This window comes from Sarcophilus harrisii, chromosome 4 (assembly GCF_902635505.1).
Source record: "Sarcophilus harrisii chromosome 4, mSarHar1.11, whole genome shotgun sequence".
Classification (NCBI taxonomy): domain Eukaryota; kingdom Metazoa; phylum Chordata; class Mammalia; order Dasyuromorphia; family Dasyuridae; genus Sarcophilus; species Sarcophilus harrisii.
Window position 1 is genome coordinate 95,763,097 of NC_045429.1, and position 22,709 is coordinate 95,785,805.

The 22,709-nt window shown below is 36.2% G+C and overlaps 1 protein-coding gene across 9 annotated transcripts in view; it reads left to right on the forward strand.

Moving 5' to 3' along the window:
- The window catches only part of PPP1R12B (protein phosphatase 1 regulatory subunit 12B), a 233,711-nt gene that overhangs the window by 130,508 nt on the left and 80,494 nt on the right, over positions 1-22,709 (forward strand). For all 9 annotated transcript variants that reach the window (XM_031937143.1, XM_031937144.1, XM_023501872.2 and 6 more), the window contains 5 exons: positions 10,803-10,893; positions 15,655-15,861; positions 16,931-17,114; positions 17,209-17,321; positions 19,456-19,497. In XM_031937143.1, coding sequence (XP_031793003.1) covers positions 10,803-10,893; positions 15,655-15,861; positions 16,931-17,114; positions 17,209-17,321; positions 19,456-19,497 — 637 coding nt within the window. The remainder of the gene's footprint in view (positions 1-10,802; positions 10,894-15,654; positions 15,862-16,930; positions 17,115-17,208; positions 17,322-19,455; positions 19,498-22,709) is intronic.

The window sequence follows — 22,709 nt, forward strand, 5'->3', positions numbered from 1 at the left end:
ACTCATGACTATGAGGTTTCATGCTTCACCATCACTCAATCAGACCCATAAGTGACTCTGAGTTTCTGATGGCTCACAACTGCAGTTTGTCCCATATTAGTATATGGAGTATTTGTATCCAAAGCCTACTAAGAAAAACAGCAAAAAGGGACTAAGATTAACATCTCTCTGATGAGACCCTTGTGGCAGGACTCAACAGCAAATTGTGTTCTACAAATAAAATTCTAGTTTTCTTTATCATCTTTTCCATATAGTATTAGTGACCGAGATGTGAGTTCCAGTTTTCATCTGGGACGCTGAAATGAATACTGAAAGATACGCTAAGACACGAGAACAGTTAAAGTTAACTTTAATATACTTAGCTGTACCTATGTTTGGTATCTTACATCATAAACCACAAAGCCAGGAGTGGTTGAAGCTCTGTTTGGAAGGGAAGAAGTCCCACTTTAAAACTAACATTGTATGACCTTGGGCCTTGTCTGATTCATCTGCAAAATATAAATAATACTTGACTACTTAAAGGAAAGGGTATTACCAGATAACTTCTTGGGTCCATTTTAGATTTAAGATAGATTATTATTATTCAGGAGTTTTGTGTTTTACTGCCATTCAAATATTCATACAAGTTAATCTTAAAGAAATCACTATTCTTGGTCTCTTTAAATGTATAGAATAGATGAGGCAGCTAAGTGATGTAGTTAATGGAGTCAGGAAAATCTGAGTTTGACACCAGTCTCAGTCATTTACTAGGCAGATCCAGCCTCAGTTTCCTCTTCTGTAAAGTGTTAGTAAGTCACATCTGCCTCACAGATTTTGAGCATCAAATCAGCCGATATGTCAATTAATCAGCAAGTATTTATGAAGCTCCCTTTTTGTGCTAAACATTGTGTGAAGTGCCTGGGACATGAATACAACTGTGAAACAGTCTCTATTCGCAATGATTCTGCATATGGAAGAGAAAATAGATCCGTATACAGATTTGAATAGCGTGCATGCGTACAAGTAGAGAACAAATAGAAATATACACAAAGAAGTTAAATTCATGGTAGTGTATGAGGGAAGAATTCTAGTAGTTCATATAATCAAGAAAAAACTTCCTTCAGAAAGTGATGCTTTTATAGAAAGAAAGGCACTCTGTGGGGGTATACTCCAGGCATGAGGCACAGAGGAAAGTAATGGCTTGCTATGTATGAGGGACAGAAATTAGCCCAGTTTGGTGGGATCCCAGAGTGTAGGAATCTCCAGTGAGGATGGTAAGACAAATAGGATTTTAAAAACTAATGGTGCTGTTCAGATTTTATTCCTAATGCAAATGTGAACCGCATCATTAGTTTTTAACATTGGGATGGGTTGAGTAAGGAAGTCACTTAGTTCTACAGTTATCGGAAAATTACTTTGGTATCAGTATTTGTGGTGGACTAGAGTCCATGGACACTGATGAGGAGGCTTTTGTAATGATCTATAATTAGGATAGAAAATGATGAAGGCCTGACTTCAGCTGGTAAAATATATGTGAGAGATGATGTGAAGGCAGTTAATTGGATACGTGGAAGAGGTAGAATAAAAAACCCAGAATAAAAATGTCAACATTATGAACCTGAGACTGGTGGCCCTCAATAGAAAGAGGAAAGTTGGGAAGAAGGGGAGGATTTAAGGGGAAGATAATGAATTGAATTTTTCAGATCTAATAATGTGTTTAAACTACTTTGACAACCTTTAATTACTGAAGACTGGCCAACTGGATGATGATGATTTTTAAAAAAAAATTGGTAGAAATTCACCTCCTTTTACAATTGTATCTCTCAGTTTTATTTAACAATTTTCCCTTGTTATAAAAAGGGAGTTCTCTGCAAATGGGATATAGCAGGAAACAGCTATATTATTTTTTAAAAGGCATCAATAAAGTTTAAACAAAGAAGTTGTTAAATAAATGCTTGTTGATTAAAGAATTGAAGACAAAAATGGCTCTAATCAAGATTGAAAGGATTATGGGAAGCAGAATACTAATAAAATATTGATGATAAGCTATGAAATTGGCTCTACTGTTCTGGAAATCATTCCAAAAATATGGGATAAAAGAGCACACTAGAAAATGTTTAACAGCCAGCTCCCCACAAGAAAAAAAGTATGCACAATGAAAATTGAACAACCAGCTCTTGAGATCTAATTCAAACTGTCTGTGGAGAACAGGGACTAAAATTATTCATACTTTTTGCTCTAAGAAACCCACTGCCGTGTATGTACTTCAAGGATTTCAATGACAAAGAAATCCTATATTCAACATATATTCGCAGCTACACTTTTTGTAGTGACCAAGAATTAGGAACAAAATGATTACCATTGATTGGGGAATGGCTGACTGAGCAAACTGGGGTATTTAGTTGTAATCAAATATTATTGTGCAGCAAGAAATAACTTTGTGAATCTCGGTAAGTCACATAAACCCTCATTGCAAACTCATTAAAAGTGTAAGTTGCAGGGAAGTTTCTTTATCTGGGAGTTCCTTTTGTCAATGAAATTACGTCTAACAACTGACCCCATTCTACCATCTCATAAATGAAACCACCAAAAAGTGTCCAAACCTTGAGTCATTCCAGTCTTTAGGCTTGCTCTAGAAACAAATCATGACATACTAAGAGACCACAAGACAGGATGTCTCAGGCAGTCAGATTGTTTTTGCTGAACTGTTCAAATTTGGTATGATCTGGGGAGGAATTCTGTATTTAAAAATGACTTATAAAAAACAAAAGGCTTCTTTATTTTTTTAATTAAAAACAATTTTTTAAAAAATAGTGGGTTTTTGCCTCAGTGAAGACTTTCAAGTAAAGGCTGGTTGATTGCTCAATAAGATTGTTGTTTGAGATAAACTTATTGAGTTCCTAATTAGACTGGAAGACTTCCAAGTTACCTTTTTTCTTGTCAATTTTATGATTCTCCAGCCTCCTTGTCTTTGCTCACATTATTCTTTTTCTCTGAAATGTTCTTCCCATTTGAACTCCTAGATATCTCCCACCCCTTTTTCATTGTTTTCTTTTTTTTTTTTCCTGGTTATACATATACGTTAACTTTTTATTTTTTTGATGCACATTTCTTTATGAATCTTGTTGGGAGAGAAAAATCAGAACAAAAGGGAAAAAAACAGGAGAAGAAAAAAAAACATAAGAAAAAGGGAGAAAAAGTGAACAAAGCATATATTGATTTACATTCAATCTCCATAGTTTTCTCTTTGGATACGTATAGCATTTTCTATCCAAAGTTTATTGGGATTGCCTTGGGTCACTGAACTGCTGAGAACCACCAAGTCTTTCATAGTCGATCACTGCACAATCTTGCTGTTACTGTGTACAATGTGTTCTTAGTTCTACTTGTTTCACTCAGCATCAGTTCGTGTAAATTTTTCTAGGTCATTCTAAAATCAGCTTGTCCATCATTTTTCACAGAACAATTCCATTATTTTCATATACCATAATTTATTCAGCCATTCCCCAAATTGATGGGCATCTACTCATTTCCCAATTCTTTGCCAGCACACACACAAAAAAAATGCTACAAACATTTTTGCATGTGTGGGTCCTTTTCCCTCTTTTATAATTTCCAGAAATGCTGCTGGGTCAAAGGGTATACACAGTTTTATAGTCCTTTCAGCATAGTTCCAAATTGCTCTCCAGAATGGTTGGATGATTTCACAATTCTACCAGCAATGCATTAAGTGTCCTAGTTTTCCCACATCCCCTCCAACATTTGTCATTATTTTTTCCTGTCTGAAAAGTGTGAGGTAGTACCTCAGAGTTGTTTTAATTTGCATTTCTCTAATCAGTAGTGATTGAGGATTTTTTCATATTATGATAGAGGGCTTTAATTTCATTATTTGAAAATTATCTGTTCATATCCTTTGACCGTTGGGTCACAATTGGGGAGTGACTTGTATTTTTATAAATTTGACACAGTTCTTTATTTTAGAAATGAGGCCATTATCAGAGACTGACTATAAAAATATTTTCCCAGCTTTGTACTTCCCTTTTAATCTTGTTTGTATTGGTTTTGTTAGTGCAAAAACTTTTAAATTTAATATAATCAAAGTTGTCTGTTTTGTATTTCATAATGTTCTCTAGTTCTTCTTTGGTCATAAATTCCTCCCTTCTCCAAAGATCTGATAGGTAAACTATCCTTTGCTTTCCTAATTTGCCTGTGGTATCATCCTTTACATCTAAATCATGTATACATTTTGACCTTATTTTGGTTTGGGGTGTGAGATGTGGATCTATGTTGAGTTTCTGACATATTATGTTCCATTTTTCCCAATAATTTTTGTGAAATAGTGAATTCTTATTCTAGAAGCTGGAGTTGGAGGGTTTATCAAATACTAGATTACTATAATTATTGATTATTGTGTCATGAGTATCTAACCTATTCCACTGATCCACCCCTCTCTTTCTTAGCTAGTACAAATGGTTTTGATGACTACTGCTTTATAATATAGTTTTAGGTCTGATACTACTAGGCCACAGTGCTTTCTTTTTCTTTTTTTTTTTTCATTGTTTCCCTTGATATTCTTGACTTTTTGTTCTTTCAATTGAATTTTGTTATTATTTTTCCTAGCTCTGTAAAATAATTTTGTAATATTTTGATACAGTGTAACAGTATGGCACTGAGCAAGTAGATCAATTTATGTAGCATTGTCATTTTTATATTAGCTTGGCCTACCTATGAACAATTGATATTTTCTAGGTATTTAGATCAGACTTTATTTGTGTGACAAGTGTTTTCTAATTGTATTGATATAGTTCCTGGATTTGTCTTGGCAGGTAGACACCCAAATATTTTATTTTATCTATAGTTATTTTAAATAGAATTTCTCTTTCTATTTCTTACTGCTGGGCTAGATATTTTTAACTGTCAAAATCAACTACTGTCCCCTTGGGAAGTCTTCTCTAATCTCCCTTCATGATCTTAGATTTCATATAACTTTTTGTTGCTACCTTTTTGACTCGCTATACATATATTATTGTGCAATGTAAAGGTTGCTATGGTGGTGGTATATATGTATTTAACATTTCCATCTTTGAAAGTTTAAGTCCTTAAGGGCAGGGACTTTAAACTCACAACCCATCTTAATTGAATTAAATTAGTTATGTAATTAAAAATTTTTTTTTCAACTAACAAGCATTTTCCCCCCTTCTTAATGTTCCTCCTTCTTTAATAGAAAAAAAAAAAAAAAGAAAAACAGAACTCTTGTTATAATGAGGCATAGGCATGCAAACAACCTCCCACTGGCCATGTCAGTAACTGTTTATTTCATTCTGCGTATTTAGTCTGTTATTCTCTGTTAGGAAGTGAGCAGCACTGTTCATTGTGCCTCTGGAATCATAATTCAGCATTGCATTAGATCAGAGTTCTTAAGTCTTTCATAATTGTTTGTTTTTTAGTGTTGTTATGCTATAAATGTTTTTCCTAGTTATGCTCACAAGTTTTCTTAGATTTCTCCGAAACTGTCCCCTTTGTCATTTCTTATATATAACTCAATAGTATTGTTCCATTACATTCACATAATTTGTTCAGACATTCTCCAAATAAGAGTCACCCACTGGTTTCCAATTCTTTGCCATCACAGAAAGAAAAGCCATAAATAATATTGTGCATATAGAACTGTTTCCTCCTTCTTTGATCTCTTTGGGATATAGACAAAATAGAAGTATCATAGGGTCAAAGGATATGCATAGTTTAATAATTGGTTGGGGATGTGGGGGGAGTATAAATCCAAATTACTTTCCAGAATATCTATACCAATTCATATTGCTGTGTAGTCTTGTAGAATTGCTGGTTTTATGTGTTATGCAGTGTGTTCCTTGTCTTCTAAAAACTGTATTCAAAGGCTTTTTTCTCTTTCTTTGAATGAGGGAAAAATGGAATAGCATTTCTCGATCTTCATTTTGAGAACACATTTCTTTTGTCTCCATAAGAGACCCCTTGTCCTTTTATATTCCAGTGTGGCAAACTTTAATCTCCCATAATATTATTTTTCCTCTTTTCCTTCTTTCTCAGAGTATTCTTTCTTACTAGGATGGAACATAATTTCTTGGGAAGCAAACTTAAGAACTTAAAAGTTTTTGAGAGTTTCCTATCTAAAGATAATTAAGATAGACTAAATTATTAGGAGGTATGACCATCATACAGCATAATAAGTCTTTGCCCAAGTCATCACAATAGGGTCATGTCTTCTTCTTTATTGTTACTATTCATTCTTCAAGTTTTAAAATATTGTATACAGTCTCTGAAGACAAAATTGAATTATTTTCTTTTTCCTGTCTTCATTATATATTAGGGACCACTGTAATTTGTAAAGAGAAAAAATAGTGTCAAACTATGAGAACAGACTTAATTTTCTAGAGTAAAATGTTGGGTACCACTAGCTAAATAGCAGATAGAATCATAATAAATGTTCCTGATTTCCTACAAAGAAATAAACATATATACACTGGCAGACTTGTATATATTTGAGTGTGTGTCTGCTGTGGTGTTTTTTCTGTTATACTCACTTCTCAGTCTGCATCAGTTACACTCTTTTCTCTAATGCCATTCAATAGTACATTAATAGGAATAGAGGGGGCATCTGGGGAGGATAATTCAGTAGTGAAATCTGGTAAGGTGTAAACATCAGTAGAACAAGGGAGTAAGGAACATGCTCCCTTGCATGTATATACATGCGTGTATATATGTATGTAAAAGAAAGGAGGGGATCAATGAGAAAGCAGAAGAAGAATCAGATAGCAGAGTTTAAGTACCTTTAGTCTCTTCCCATGTCATTGTTTAATAGTAAACTTAAAGGAATTGATTAGAAATACTGTTTGTCAGGATGTCAGAAGATCTAGCAGTGGGTTAGAAGTTTTTGTTTCTATATCATGAATTAAGGTGTATTCCACTTCTTATTACTATGAGTAATAATGAAATATGCAAACAAATGGGGGAAAACTAAGAATATAGTGACAGAAACTGTGACTGTTATACTGAAAAGAACAGAAGGAAGGAAATTCAGGACAGTATCATCCATCTGTTGGGTTCCCCTCCAAGAGCAGTGACTGCTTTATGAAATAGAGGCTATCTGAGAAATACAGTGCTTGATTTCAAGGATCTGAGTTCTTTTTACAGTATTCTGATGGTCTACAAGATGATCTCAAGCCTGTTATTTCCCTTCTATTATTCTAATAGAATACTGACAAAAAGGAGGATTATTAAATACTTTTTCCTGTATCACTGAGATAATCTGGATTCATGAGGGCCATCTCCAGTCGTCCTGATATACCTGACCACTGGACCCAGATGACTCTGGAGGGGAAATTGAAACAGGTGACCTTGCCTAATCCTCCCTCACTGAAATCAAAGTCACTTGTACGTCATGGCATCACCTTTGTGCTGTCATGGTCCTCTTCAAGAATGAAGGACAAACAACAACAGATTTGTACTATGGGGTGTTATTTATTTGTTGTTGTTGTCGTCGCATTTTTTTTTAAGGAGTAACATGCTTTGAATCTTCAGAGACAGACAAATTCTTTCTTAATAATCATTCCTTAGATCTGTGGTACAGTAGAAAAAATGCCATGTTTAAGTCAGGGGACCTGGGATCAAATTCCAGCACTTTCACTTAGTACTGTGTGTTGGTGGGCTAGTTGTTTGTCTTCTGAGTTTCCATTTCTTCATTTGTAAAGTGAGAGATTTGAATTTGGTGATCTCTAAGGTTCCTTCCAACTTTAAATCTATGATAATTCAGTACCTACTAACTTTCTTCCTCCTTTTAGACCCCCATGAAAGTTTTTTTAGAAAAGACAGAGAGAAGAATGTGAATTAAGCAGGAGTCTCTTGGGAGTGGGATTGGGGATAGGGAGGGGAGGATTGATTTTTTTCCCCCTTCCTTTTTGCATCTTTGTCATTCACTATTACTTCCATCCCAGCTATAAAGTAATTAGATACTCCCATTTTGGATTAAAAATAGCAATCAAATGTTTAACTGTCACTAGGATCTGATTGGATGATAATTTTGGTTAGACTAAACACCCTTAATGTTGTTATCATCCAGAAGGATTCTTCTTCCATAGTCTGAAATTCTTTTATCAGATCATAAATTCCTGTTATTCTGTCTCTGCCTTACCCTTTAAATGTATTCTTCTGACCCTTCCATTGTATGATGTATGATTCCTGATGTTAAACAAGATTCCTTTCATTTCTGAACCTCTTATTCTCGTATTTCTCCCATCTTCTGGCGCTCAGGTAGCCCTACCTTCCCTCAGACAATTGTAAGTGCCCTCTCTCATACTAGCTGTGCTTTCTTTTACACCCCCTAACACACTAATTCTAGTGGAAGAATTTGGAATATTCGTTGTTCCTCATGGCCATTGTCAAATTCTCCCTTTGCCACTGTCATTCAGAGACTTTTCCCCTTCTTTGCTATTTACCCAAATCTTTCTATCAATTAGGATTTTGTTGTCAATTATTTACCAACCTACAGATCATTCTAACTCCTTTCCCAAGGAATTTGTCATATACTTTATGGTTTTCCACCATACTTTATGTCTCTATTAGGAGAAAATCCAAATACATATTGTTTTTTCCTCAAATATTCTAATCTACCCATTTCAAAATCTTCTGGTCTTTTATAATCCATTCTTTTTCTCCATCTTAAATATAGGAAGAGTCACATCCTTCAGCTCTACATTACCCTTTCTCATATCATATATTCTCTGTTTTCACCATAATCTCCAATCCTTCTATCCCTTAGTATTATCTCAGACCATCATCTTAAATTAAACTTCACTTTTTTCCCCTCAATTTTACACCACACCAGACTCTAACACAGAATTACTCTCACAATCAGCTTCTTTCACCTAATATATGGTTGTGTAATGGGCTGAAGCTCGAGTTGATGCACTGAGGTCCTAAGCATATGAGACTAAATAGCAATTGGATGATACTCTATTAATATATGCTTGGAGAAAGAGTGGCCCCCGCCCACTCTGTGCAAATTTTGATGTGTTGTATAGGAAATGACGATTTTTGTGGGTGGGGTGAGAGAGGCAGAGAGACTGCTGGTCGGGTTTGTGTCTGATCTCACTTCCTATAGTTATCCCCCTTCACCTCTGCAAAGAATAAAGATTGAGGATTTTCCCTTAACCTGAATTCCTGACTCTGGCTGATTTTAAAATACGCGGTCATCACATGGTTGAGCAAAGCTGAAAACAGTCATGCAGCTCTATTGCCTGGACCACTCCAAATTTGTGTTAATCTAATTTCAGCTGTCTCTAGAAACATTAAGATAATACAGGTAGTTTGCTTATGGAGAAAATGGGATAGCTGTATAACTCTGAAAACTTTGATAGTCACACATTTAAAAAAAAAAGGAAACCTAATTTAAAAAAAAAAAAGGTCAATAATTTTATATATGTTAAAATATTAAGAACCACCTAAGTACTACAGTAAATAATTGGCAGAATGGATGGATGAGAATAGTTTGTTCCATTGGCCATGAAGGTGGCTGAAGCTACCACTGTGGAGTACTACATCTAAGACACCAAGGTCATCTTCTGCATCCTGGGTCATTGCCAGTCCTCTTGACTTTTATCTTGCCACTGGACTCTTATGACTCTGGAAGAGAATGAGGCTGACAACTGTGCAATTCTGCCTCACTTAAATCCAATTCATGCATGAGTCAAGACATCATCTGGGATGTCATTAGTCCTTTTTGAAATGAAGGGCAAACCACAGCAATAAATAATGGCTTGACAAGGCCTTGGGCTTAGCCTCAGGGTATAGCTCATTCTGTGTCCTTGAGCATGCTTCTGGAGCAAGTTAGACTGGAAACAAGTTGGGCTGAATGAAACTTGAGCCTGAGGGCATGGCGGAAGGAGTACAGACTTGATGTAGTTTGGCCCAGCATTCCTTCATACACAGTTCTCACTGCACCAGAAGAGATATATTTAATATAGCACCTTGCCTTGACAAAGACCTAGAAGTGGGGGTTGGAAGGGTTGCAGTTTAAGAGTTATTGTGAAACATGCATTTTTCTGCATACTGACTGTTTCTCAGGAAAGAAATTACAAAGAAGCAAACTCAAAATTCACATGCTAAAAAATAATAATAATAATAACAGAACTAGCAGTACTTTCACTCCAAGTTGATTCTTTATCCTACCCCTTTTAAAGTGTTCCAAACTTTCCCATCTGAGGATCTGACCTCATACTTCACTGAAAAAGTAGAAACTATTTGCCATGAGTTCCTCCTTTCCATTCTTATTCATCTTTTGATATCACCTTCCATTCTCTTCTATTTTACTCTTATGAAGAGATGACTTCTTGCCTAACAATTCTCCCACTTGTTAAAATTCTGGTGATTCTATTGCCGTTAGCATTAAATTTAAACTCTTACTTGATTCCTAAAGTCATTTACAACTAGTAAGCATCTATTAAGAGTCTACTATCTGCCAGGCAATAGGCTAGCACACAAAAGACAAAAATGAATAGACCCTGCCCAAGAAGAAATTACTTTCCTTTGGGAAAGACAACATGTATACAATCTAAAATTAATTGAAAGTGATGTGCAAGGGGAGGAAACTAATACTTGTATGGGGGGTAATGAATGGGAAAGCTTCATGTTGAAAAATGATAGTTTTGAAGGTTTCCTTCAAAACTTGCCTAGTAGATAGTAATCATTTTAATTGATTCTTGTTGTTGGACTGATTGATAAAGAAATATAAGTAATTCTAAATTTGCAGCAAAGTACAGTTATTCTAATGTTGATTTTTAATTCCCTATCAGGTCATATCTAACACCTGTACGGGATGAGGAAGCAGAGTCCCAGCGGAAAGCACGTTCCAGACAAGCCCGGCAGACTCGAAGATCTACCCAGGTGAATCAAGTTAAACCAATAAGCAAGAGTATAGGTCTTTTCTCTATTTGTCTCACCACTTATATATGTTTGTCTCTTTCTCTTTCTATGGTGATTAGTTTATATTATCTGTAAGTGCAATAGTAGCAAATTGTTAAGTAGTTACTTGATAGAAGTACTTACTACCTACTGTCCAGGAGCCTTCCAGTGTGGTCTTGAGATCTGACCATTGATATGTGACCACTGGAATTCAGTTAAGCAACCATGTATCCACTGCTATGTTCATGCTATAAAACTAAAAAGAAAAAAAAATGAAAATTGTTTCTTCTTTTCCAGGAGAGATTATAATTTGTGTCCATATAAGAAAATTTAAGAAGAAAGAGCACTAAGGATTGAGTCAGGAAAGGCTTCCCATAGGAGGGAGCACTTGAGTCTAATCTTATAGGAAACTAGAGATTTTAAGAGATAGAAGTGAGGAAGAAGTGTCTTTCAGATATAGGGAATAACCTATACAAAAGGTATGAAGATGAGAGTTGCAATATTGAGTCCTTGGAATGAAAAATACATCATTTTGACTAAATTGTAGATTGTGTTAGAGCAAGTAATATGCTATGTAAAAGTAAGTGGATGTCAAATTGTGGGGCTTTGAATTCCAGACTTAGGACTTTATATTTTGTCCTAGAAGCAATAGATAACTACCAAAAACTTTTCTTATTTGAGAGTATCTTGTCTTCTCAGTAATCCAGGATATGCTTGATTCTTCCTTCTTCTGCAACTTACGTATGCAATCACAGACCAGATCTTATAATTATAACATTACAATAATTTTTACATCCATCCTCTTCCTTCCAGACATAAAACCATCACAATTAAGAGATCATTGTAACTTTGGAGAAAGCAGTTTCAATGGAATAATGAGGTCAGAAGTTAAATTGAAAGGAGTTAAAAAGTGGCTAGGAGAAAAAAAAGTGGAGGTCCTTTTTGTAGAGGGCCTTCTCAAGGAGTTTGGCCACAAAGGGCAGAGGAGAGAGAAGATAGTATCAGGGATGGAAGGATCAAGTGAGGGCTGTTTGTTTGAGGATGGGGAAGTCCTGGGTACATTTGTAGGCAATAGAAAAGGAGCCAGTAGACTGAAAAAGACTGAAAACAAGGGACAGATTGGGGAAGACAGAGGGAACAATCTGTCAGAGACTGCTTGTGCAGGTGGAGAGATGGGCCTTGGTAAAGTATAAGACCACTCTTTATGTGACAAGGGTGAAAGAGGAGATAGTTGACAGAAGGCATCTGAAGGGTATAGATGAGATTGGGAAGAGGGGAAAGGAGGGGGCTCAGGACAAATTGACTTATTTTTCTTCTATAAAACATGAGGCAAGGTTCTCAGTTGAGAGGTTGAGGGTAGTGGGAGCCAAGGGAAGTTTGAGAAGGGATGAAAATGTTTGAAAGAGCCTTTGGGGAAAGTGGGGTAGTGAGTTAATAAGGAAAGTAAAATAGGATTTTGTAGTGACAGTGAGATTCCAGTTGAGACCTTGCAGCATAAATTTGTAGTAAACAGTAATTTGTGTGATTTTTCTCCACCTACATTCAGCAGGCTGTGTATACCTGAACATGATAGGGAATCAGAGAAAGGTTTGAGATAGAACTGGTACCTGAGCTGATACTTGAAGGAACTAAGGATTCCAAGAAGTGAAAGGGATAGAAAGCCAAAATATTATGATTAGATAAGGTAATATTGGAATTCTTGAACTTGGAAGTGGCACATTCATGTGTGATGACAAGATTAAGGGTATGACCTTTATGTCATGTGTGGCTTAAGGACATGAGTCTGTTACTAGTTAGGAGGTTTGAGGGAGAGTTAATATGAATATTTCAGTTCCTCAGTATGAGAGCATGAGATGCATAAAAACTTAGGGAATCAGAGAAAGGTTTGAGATAGAACTGGTACCTGAGCTGATACTTGAAGGAACTAAGGATTCCAAGAAGTGAAAGGGAAAAGAAAGTGTATTTTGACCAAGGGAAATCCGTTTCAAAGAATAGAGATGGAAGATGAGATGCTAATCTAGAGCATGGTCTGAGTAGGATATAAAGAATGTGAAATGAAATAAGAAATTCAAAAAGGATGATAAAAGCCAGATTGCGGGAGGCTTTAAATGCAAAGTGGAGGAGCTGGTATTTTATCCCTGAATCAATAAGGAGTTGCTGAAGGCTTGTAAGGATAGGAGTAGCATCATCCAAATACATCCAAGTGTCTTCAATCCTTCAGGGTCCTCCCTTCCCCTCGATCCATCATCCTGGTTTTCTCTCTTCTTTTTCACAGCCAAACTCCTAGAAAAAGCCGTTTATATCCATTGCTTCTAGAGTCACTCCTCTCACTTTCTTCTCACTCCTCTGCAGTTTGACTTTTGAACTAATCATTCAGCTGAAATTTACCTTTTCAAAATTACCTATTATCTCTTACTTGACAAATAGGATGGTCTCTTTTTCAGGACTGTCCTTCTTGACCTTTTTGTAGCATTTAGCACTGTTGACTACTTTCTTCTCCAGAAGACTTTCTTGGAGCTTTAAAAACTTTTATTACTCTAGATCTCCTATCTGCCTGACTGCTCTTTCTCATTTTCTTTTCTGACTTTTTCATGACTGGAAGTGTTCCCTAAGAGTCTTTCCTGAGCCCCTTTCTCTCTCTACATCTGCTTGCTTGAAGATCTCATCAGAGACCATCTCTAAGTAGATGATGCTCAGTTCTATATATTCATCCTCTTGAGCTTTGGCCACTTATCAAATTCACCACGTCCAAAACAAAACTTCTCTTTATCTTCAAGCCCACGCCTCCTCCAAATTTCCCTTTTTTCTATCAACTATGCTACAATTCTGCCAATCTCTCAAGTTCAAAAGTGTTTTGAAATACATAAAATAAAGCATGTCTTATGCTTACTCCTCCCTCTCTTACTTCATATTTCAGAGTGCCAAAAACTTGCCATTTTTACTGCTACAACATTCCTCCAATCTTTCCTCTTGTCTCTACTCCCATGACTAGTACTTTGATTCAGTCCCTTATCTTCTCTTGCCTAGGACTGTTGCTTTGGCTTCCTAATTGATTTTCTTGCCTCAAGTCATTCCTCACTCCACTGTAGTCCTCCACGGAACTGCCAGGATGATATTCCCAAACACAAATCTGATCATGTGATGCCCTTCTCAATAAATCCCAATGACTCCCCATTGCTTCTAGGCTAAAATGTACTTTTCTGTTTAGCTTTTAAAGCCCTTCTCAACTTGATCCCAGCCTTTTTCAAGCCTCATGTTATAGGATACCCTAAAAGTCTTGGTGAAGTTATAGTCACTTTAGTAATTTAAAACTGCACTAAGATTTTCAGAATATTATTATATTCTATGTATATTGCTTCTCTTTTCATGTTATAGTCCAGCCAAATTGACCTTCTGTTTGTTCTGTTTGTTCACATATGGAGTGTATCTCCCTTTGTATCTCTGTAGTGGCTATCTACCATCCCTGGAATGCTCTATCCTGTTCAATTTTGCCTTTGAAAGAAGAGAATTCCAGTCTTCCTTCAAGACACAGCTTTATCTACACAATGTCTTTGCTATTCCCCCTCTCTTGTAGTGTTCTCCCTCCCAAAGTACCTTGTATTTGTATTTATTTTCTTTATATTTATTCTTTTTGTAATTATGAGCCTGTTGTTTTCCCCATTAGATTGTTTATTCATTTATTTCCCCAATACCTAGCAAAGTGCCCCTATATAGTGGGCACTTAACAAATAATTATTGATTGATTAACAAATCTCTGAAGGATGCTGAGTACAGTAGTAGAACAGGTTTTCTTAATCTTTTTACACTCCTTTTCACCTGAGTTTTTTTTTCAAAGTTTTTTTCCCCTCTTTTATTGTAGTAAGTTTATTTATTTTTAATACACATTGCTTTATGAATCATGTTGGGAGAGAAAAATCAGATCAAAAGGGAAAAACCATGTGAGAGATTAAAAAAACAAAAAGAGAAGTGAACATAGCATGTGTCACTCAAGAAATTTTTATGCAATCCTGAGTATATAGGTACATAAAATAAAAATACAAATCAAACATTTATTGATAATAAATCATAATTTCATGACCCCCACATTCATTTACATGGCTCTATATTATGTGAGTTGTGACTCCCAATTTAAGAAGCTTTGCTGTGGAAAGCCCCAATTTGAAATCTTGATCATTTTTCTCTTTTTGCCTTGAGTCTTAATTTTTTTTTTCTTTCCTAGGCCTAACTTTCTCTCGAAAAGTAAGGCTCCTGCCTCTACTTTATCTTGGCAACTACAGAGTATCAGTGTCTATTTGATCTTTAGGATCATTCAAGGTATTCTAATGATGGTTCCAAAAGCAACTAACCATGGACCAAGAACTGTGTAACAGTTTAGAAATAGTAGTAATCTGTACTCTGCAGACCTGAATGCTTTGCAGATTGGACTTTTTGTTCTCACTTCTAGACCATGTCTCTAGTTTGCCCTTCTCAGATGACAGGCCTTCATTATAGGAGCCATTTGCCCTTCTTTGAGAACCTGAGGTTGTTAACTCTAGTAGATTTTTGTTTTTCAATAACTAAAAGCCACCTATCTTTGAGAAAGGACTTTATTTGTGGACTGGAGTTTCACATAGTAACAAAATGTTGGACTCTAAGGATCTGAATTCAGCTTTTACCCTTGCTTTCCATTGGACTATTAAGTTAGGAAAGCTTTGCTTTAAACTTTCATCTCCCTGATTCTAAGGTCTACCTCTCTTCTTCCAGGGTGTCACTTTAACTGATCTTCAGGAAGCAGAGAGAACCTTCAGCCGATCCCGGGCAGAAAGGCAATCTCAAGAGCAGCCAAGTGAAAAAACTGAAAGTGGTCTGGAAGGACTTGAGGGTAACAGTGAAAAACAGGAGCCACTTACAGCACTGACAAAAGAAACTGGAGAGAGCCGGCAGCGAGGGAGTAGGAGCTGGGATGAGGAGGTAAACTCATCTGGCTGATCAGGGCTCTCTTGAAAGGATGGTAACTCCTACCCTCTTACAGTGTGCTAATTTTTACCTAAAAGGGAGAGGAGGTGGAGTAACAATGTTTTTGTGGATAAACTTTTGTACCTACAAGATTTAGCAAGATAATTTAGCAATTATAAACAAATTTCTTCTCTTTGTGTTATTCATGCTTCTTGCACAAATGTCCAGCCCTCCAAATGAACGATGCCACTCACACAATAATAAAATTAACAAATCCAGGAGTTTAAAGAAAAGCCTTTGCTCCACTGTTCCCAAAAAGTCATTTATTATAGACATTCTTCATGGACTGCTGTTTTTCTACTGAAGTGAAAAGGATAGAACTTTTCCACTTCTTTCTCCAGCACTGAGTGACTAGACCTGGTCAGTTCTTTGTAGCACTTTGTTTAAAAGCATTCTTCCTTTGTAAAATGTTTCCCATATGGTAGCAGTGAACTTTTTTCCCCTCTTTCTAACTGGAGCTTCCTATGGCAAAGATTTTACCAAATGAAACAAATACAAAACTGTATTCTTTAGCCTTATTCATGAGGGTAAGAAACAAAATGGTAAAGAAAAAGGAGAGTTGAGAAGAGATTGTAGAAACTTAACTCTTGCAAATTGATAGAATATTCAATTGTAACTATTGGGCTTTGGACTTTAGTTCTCATGCATCTATCTTCATATATTTATTGATCTTTTATTTTTCTAAGTATTAGGGCTCCTAATTTTCCCAATTCAAAATACTATTTTCCTTATCAAATTCCTTCTTTCATCAAAGGAACCTTTTCTAATAATGTGGATATAATTTAGTTGTTCCTTACTCTGCTCAGGAAAAAATATTCTTGGACTGCTTTCAACACGGATTTGATATAAAACATGTGAATTCTAAGATTGTACTTTTTAAGGATAGTTAACAGGCTGATTTTCAATCTACATAATCTTTCTTTGGTAGAAAGCCTTAGAGAAGCTCATTTGGGAAATTCTACTAGGGTTTACTCTTATATGTTGAAAATTGATTTCTAAATGCAATCCTATGTGTTATTTGTAGTCTTCTTATGGACGCCTGAGGGGCCTAACCCAGCAAGATAAACCCACAACACCAGTTTCTCCTTCTGGGTCAAGACCCTCCCTTTCCATTGGATCCCATCTCCTCCGGACAAGTAGGTCCTCAGGCCTGGACTCTGAGAGTTCAGAAACTGCCACAAGCACTGCTAAGGACATGAATAAAAATGGTAGGTAGGCCTTTAAAAACTAAAGTGAACCTTCTCCAGAATTTGTGGGCACATGTTCTGGAGGCTTACACTCCCTTTTGTTTTTGGTGGTCAGAGAGTGAAGATCCAGATTTGGACGACCAGTCCTCCAATAAGACATCCATTCGGGAGAGGCGCCGGCCCAAGGAAAGGCGAAGAGGGACAGGCATCAACTTCTGGACAAAGGACGTAAGTGGATATGATTCTTTGGGAACCTCATGTCGGCTCTTTTCCTTGTTCTCTACAGATTAAATGGTATCTGTAACTGAGATGGTATTGTGTTCTGTGATTGGCTTCAGTTTGGTGCCACACTTTGGCTGGCACAAAGAACAATATCCATGTAGAAGAGCAGAATATTGTGCCTCTGAGACTATAAAACTGTAGATGGTCATACTGGGAATTCAGGAGTTAGTACCACAGAAGGTGTCAGATTCACCTGATATTAGCTGTCCATAGCCTTCTTCCCCTTTGGATATTTTAAAATAATAATAACTCACCTTCATATTGTACTTTAAGATTTTCAAAGTGCTTTCCTTACAACACCATGAAATAATAACTTCTGGCTTTTATATATCACTTTGGGCTCTATAAAGTGCTTCCTTCACAACAACACAAAAAGGGAAGGTAGTATAAATGTTATTAATTCTATTTTAGGTAAAGAAACCCAAACTCAGAAGAGTTTAAGTCCTATAAGTAATAAATATTGGAGCTGGTTCTTAACACCTAGATTTTCTAACTTCAAGACTAGTGCTTCTTCCACTAGACCAGGCAGCTAAGTGACACAGTGCCAAGGATAGAGCTTTGGGCCTGGAGTCTGAAATACCTGATCTTAAATATGGCCTCAGCTACTTACTAACTGTATGATCCCAAGCATATAATTTAACCACTGTTTACCTCAGTTTCCTCTACTGTAAAATGGGAATCCTCATAAATAATAATAACTTGTTATTGTGAGGATCAAATGAAATACTACTTTTAAAATGGGATACTTTAACACATATTTAAGTACTTATTCCCTTCCTTATCCCTTGAACTATACACACTCAGCAAACCATATTTATAAATATAGTATTATACTAAATCCAAATATAAGGAAATATTCCATAAGGACCTTTAATGATGGGAAAAAGGAAAGTAACACAAAAGTGTGAACTCAAATGGAATATAGTAAATTCAAACATGCATGGAATCATAGACTGTTAGAACTGAAAGAGAATTTAGAGATCATCTGGTCCAACCCCCTCAGTTTACAGATGAGGAATCCTAAGACCTCTGAGAAGTGAAATATTTTCCCAACATCACACAGATTGTGGTAGAGTTGGAAGTTAAATTCATACTCTTTAGAACCCTTTACACTCCAATACTGCTATGATATACAGATAACCAAGGGGAAAAAAATTAAAAGCATGGATGATTGCAAGTCATTTTGAGAATAGATATGTGCTCTAATAAAATGGACCATGTTTAAACACTTTCCTGTCTTGGTCCTGTGGCATAACTCAAAACTTCACATAACTGAATGAGAGGGTCATAAAGTGATGATTTATTATCAATAAATGTTTGGTTTGTGTGTGTGTGTGTGTGTGTGTGTGTGTGTATACTTATATACCTTGGGGTCATGTAAAATCTCTTAGGTGAAAAGTTTAAGAAATGGAGAAAATTTAAGAAGCCCCACACAGCTGAAGATTCAGCACAAACTATGACCATTCATGACAGTTTAAAATACTCATCCATTATAAGTCATTCTCTTAGTAGAAATTTTTATTTGCTTTGGAACAGTGGCATAACGGAGAGATAATTGGACTAGGGAGTCAAAAAACCTGAGCTCTGGCAATCACTACCTCTGAAACTATGAAAATCATGTGTCCTCAGTGTCATTGAGTAAAAATCATTGAGCCTCAGTGTCCTCATTAAAAATGAGGATAATATTATTTGCTCTACCTAATTCACAAGGCTATTGTGAGAAAGCTCTTTATAAGTGATAATGCTCATCTAGTTCTTATTCTTTCTAAAGATGATAAAAAGTGAAAAGAGAGGAAAATTGCTTTTCATTTTCAGCAGATAATTTTTGATTGATAAGACTATCTCTTATACAAAGTTATTAAAGTGTTCACCTGCTGTTAATATTCCGTAATTCCCAACCCATGATGCCTGTTGAAAAGGGATCAGCAGCATCAAAGCATCACTTGGCAGTCATTTTGATGTTCATCAGGCAACTTCTTTCTTGAAACACGGGGTTGTGTAAGTGATGGGAGCTCACTTTGTGGCTACTGAGAGTGTGGTGACAGTGACCTTCCTCTCTGTCTTCTCTCTTCCTTTCCAGGGAGATGACACAGAAGTCACAGAAGACATGAAAGAGTTATGGGTAAGTGACAGACTAAGGAGATATGTTCCTCTAACGTCAGCCTTCCTTGCATGCATGAAATTTTAGTGGAGGGAACAACAGATCTAATGCAGCTTAGTTAGCCAGTAAAAATGTCTAGGTTCCAGTTAGTCATCCATGGGGGTTTGGAAATAGTCATTCCACGAAGAGACATTATTTATTAGTTATTCTGTGTTTTTAGGAAGATCTCCAAAGCTATGACCTTGAATTAGATTTATGCTCTTCAACAGCAGTCTGATAAGACCTATCTTATCTCTTTCTCAAAGTTAAGATTGTAGGAAATTCTTTAAACTCTTTGGAAGAAAATAATATGGTCAATTCCTTTTTGTCTGTACTAATAGAGAGGAGGAAGAAACATGAATAATGTAAGGCATCAGATAAGTCTGGAGCTCTTCATACTTAATTTTAGAATATAATCAGACACCCAAGAAACAAACCCTTCTGACAATATAGTTAGAGACCTGGAGATCCCCTAGCTAGTTGGAAGATAGGGAAAACCCGAGCTAATTCTTCATCAGCCACAAAGGATATAATTTTCTGAAGGATAATTAACTTTATTGTTCTTATATTCTTTGGGAAAAAAGGATTTGTATGCTGGCTAAAAGATTTGAAGACTGTCGCACAAATTCTTTATTATGTATATAATGGAGATTTATTGCTATCCATCTTTGTTGTTTATTTTCACAACCAAATCATAGTCTCAGAAATACTTTAGAGTCCCATACAAAAAATCAGCAACTGAGTCAACAGAAGCAAATGAAGCAGCAAGTGGAGCAAATGTCCTATCATTTTTACTGCAATATTTTAGCTGAAATTTCCAAAAAGCTACCTCCAGTGCCACCTTCACAACTGAAGTGGCAATAATATTCTGTACTCAAGAGAGAAATAGGACTATGGAAGCAAGCACTGTAAAGTTTCCAGTAACCCTTTGGAGCTGTGATGTGTCAATGAAAACCACTTTAGGTAAAGGACTTGGGGGTAGGGGAAGGAATGTAGGAGAACAATTGGAAAATTTTGAAGAGTGACAGAACTGAATGGCACCTAACTCCCGAGGGTGCTAAATCTGTGAAGACAATTGAGAATGAATTCAGTTTAGTTCAGTCAGTGAAGGCTTTGGTGTCATGGAACAGATCTTTTTTCAGTGTCATTCAAGTTTTTTTGTTTGGTTGTTTTTTTTTTTGTTTTGTTTTTTACTTTTACTTCTTGACATTACAACATAATACATTATATGTGTTCTAAGATGTCCTAATCTGGAGCTCTACTTAGGCAATATTGAGAAAAACTGGCAAAGCAGTGCCTTGAGAAGTTTCACTGTAAGTCCATTTATTCAAAATTAAAGAGTATATCTAGTTGATGAAGACAAGTGTCTTCATGTCCTGGAATGAGAGTTACTTGACGACCTGAAAAAGAATCCACTTACCCAGTTCCCTGGAGCACCTACTGATGAATTCCAAGCATTTAATCCATATGTCTTTTGAGGGAAGTTCAAAGTGATTAGAATATTCTCTCAATTGTTAATCTTTAGGTGCCAGGATTATGATATATGAAAATAAACATGGCCCAGGGCTCAGAAAATTAATTCCCATGTATGATGCCAAAGGGGAAACAGTTGTCATGTCAGCCGAGAGAAAAGAAATTCTTTAAATTTTTTTTAGTCACCATAGATTCACCCTTCTATTTGAGCCCAGTGTGTTCTAGTAAACCATTAATTGTTGGTTTTCCTACTTCTATTATCCTTCCCAGTACTGGTAGGTGTCAGAGCGCTCTGTACCAGCCTGCATATCTGATCACAGACCAGTCTAAATTACCACAGTTCTCCAAGACAAGTGGCTGGCAGCATTTTAAAACTGTTCCTCTCCCTTACTGCATGTCCATCCATCAAAGTGGCAGCTCCCCAGCTCTGTTCTGTCAGAAAGAGAAACCTGGCATATAGAGTGCCGGACTTGGATGGAAGTGTTCCTTTGGCTGATCAAAATGGGCATTGTTCTTTCCCCTCTGATCTTTTTTTAATTCAATGAAACTATAGCTGCCATTGAGGTGAATGTAATTCTTTTTTCCTGGCCTGGCCTATGCTGGCTATTGAGATTGCTCGTTTTTATTAAAGCCACTAGATGTTGAAGTGGGAAGAATGCTGGGCCTGGATCATGTAGTAGGTGTTATATAAATGTTTCTCCCTCCCTGACTCCCTGTCTGCATTCAAAACTTTACTCCTCTGCAGCCAGGCAGGGTTAGGCTCCACACCACCATCCTGTGCACTTGGAAGTAACCCCTGTTCCAGAAGCTCTTGAGAACATTTGCATTTATTTCTGTCTGTCTCATCAAAAGCCTTCTTTATAACTTACCTGTATTTCTAATTCATAATTTAAGCCCATTTCTTTTCTCTGGGTCTAAAGTGTAAACTAATTTATATCTTCTATATAGTGATTCTACTGGTCATCAGTTCTGTTTAATGTTTATTTAATGTTCTAATTTTTCACCTCTGCCCCTTCACCAGAGAGTCTCTGTGGAGGACAGTGTTAATGCTTGTTGTTATTAATCAGTTATCTAACTAGGAATAGGCAGGACTACAGCTAGGTTTTACTTACTGTAAATATTATAATAAATTGTAATTGAGATCTGGGGTTTGTTCAAATTCAGAGAAAGTACATGATTTTCCTTTAAATTTTTCCCCATTTGAAAACCCTTGGACTGCTTACTAAAGAAGAACCCATTTGTTCTAGGAAGTATTGACTCAGTGATGAAAACTGTTTTTTATAGCTTTATTGTCCACATTAACAATACATGCATTGCAAGACAGTTTCCATTGGTCAAAACTCTTTCTGTGTCAGATTTGATAAAATAGAAACTAAATTTAAATTATTAAGAAGAAGACCCTAATCCCAATAATGCATGAAAATATAGGGATAAAACTTTGCTTGTGTTTTTAATGGTTTCTTTGTCAATGCTAATGAAATTTGGATACTTTTTGTATTGTTTGCTATCCTAATATCTAGTGTAGATATGGTCTTTAGGACAGTTTCAGTGGGTAACTGTATGGATTTTTTAATCTACCCCTCTGACCTTTTTTTTTTTTTAATTTTAAAAAAGTTTGTGCTTGTTCCTCTCCACTTTAAGGATTTACTCTTTTGTTCATACCTAGAACCACTGTAGATTGTGTATTTGAATTTCTCACTAGAGGGCATAAGTGCTTAAGA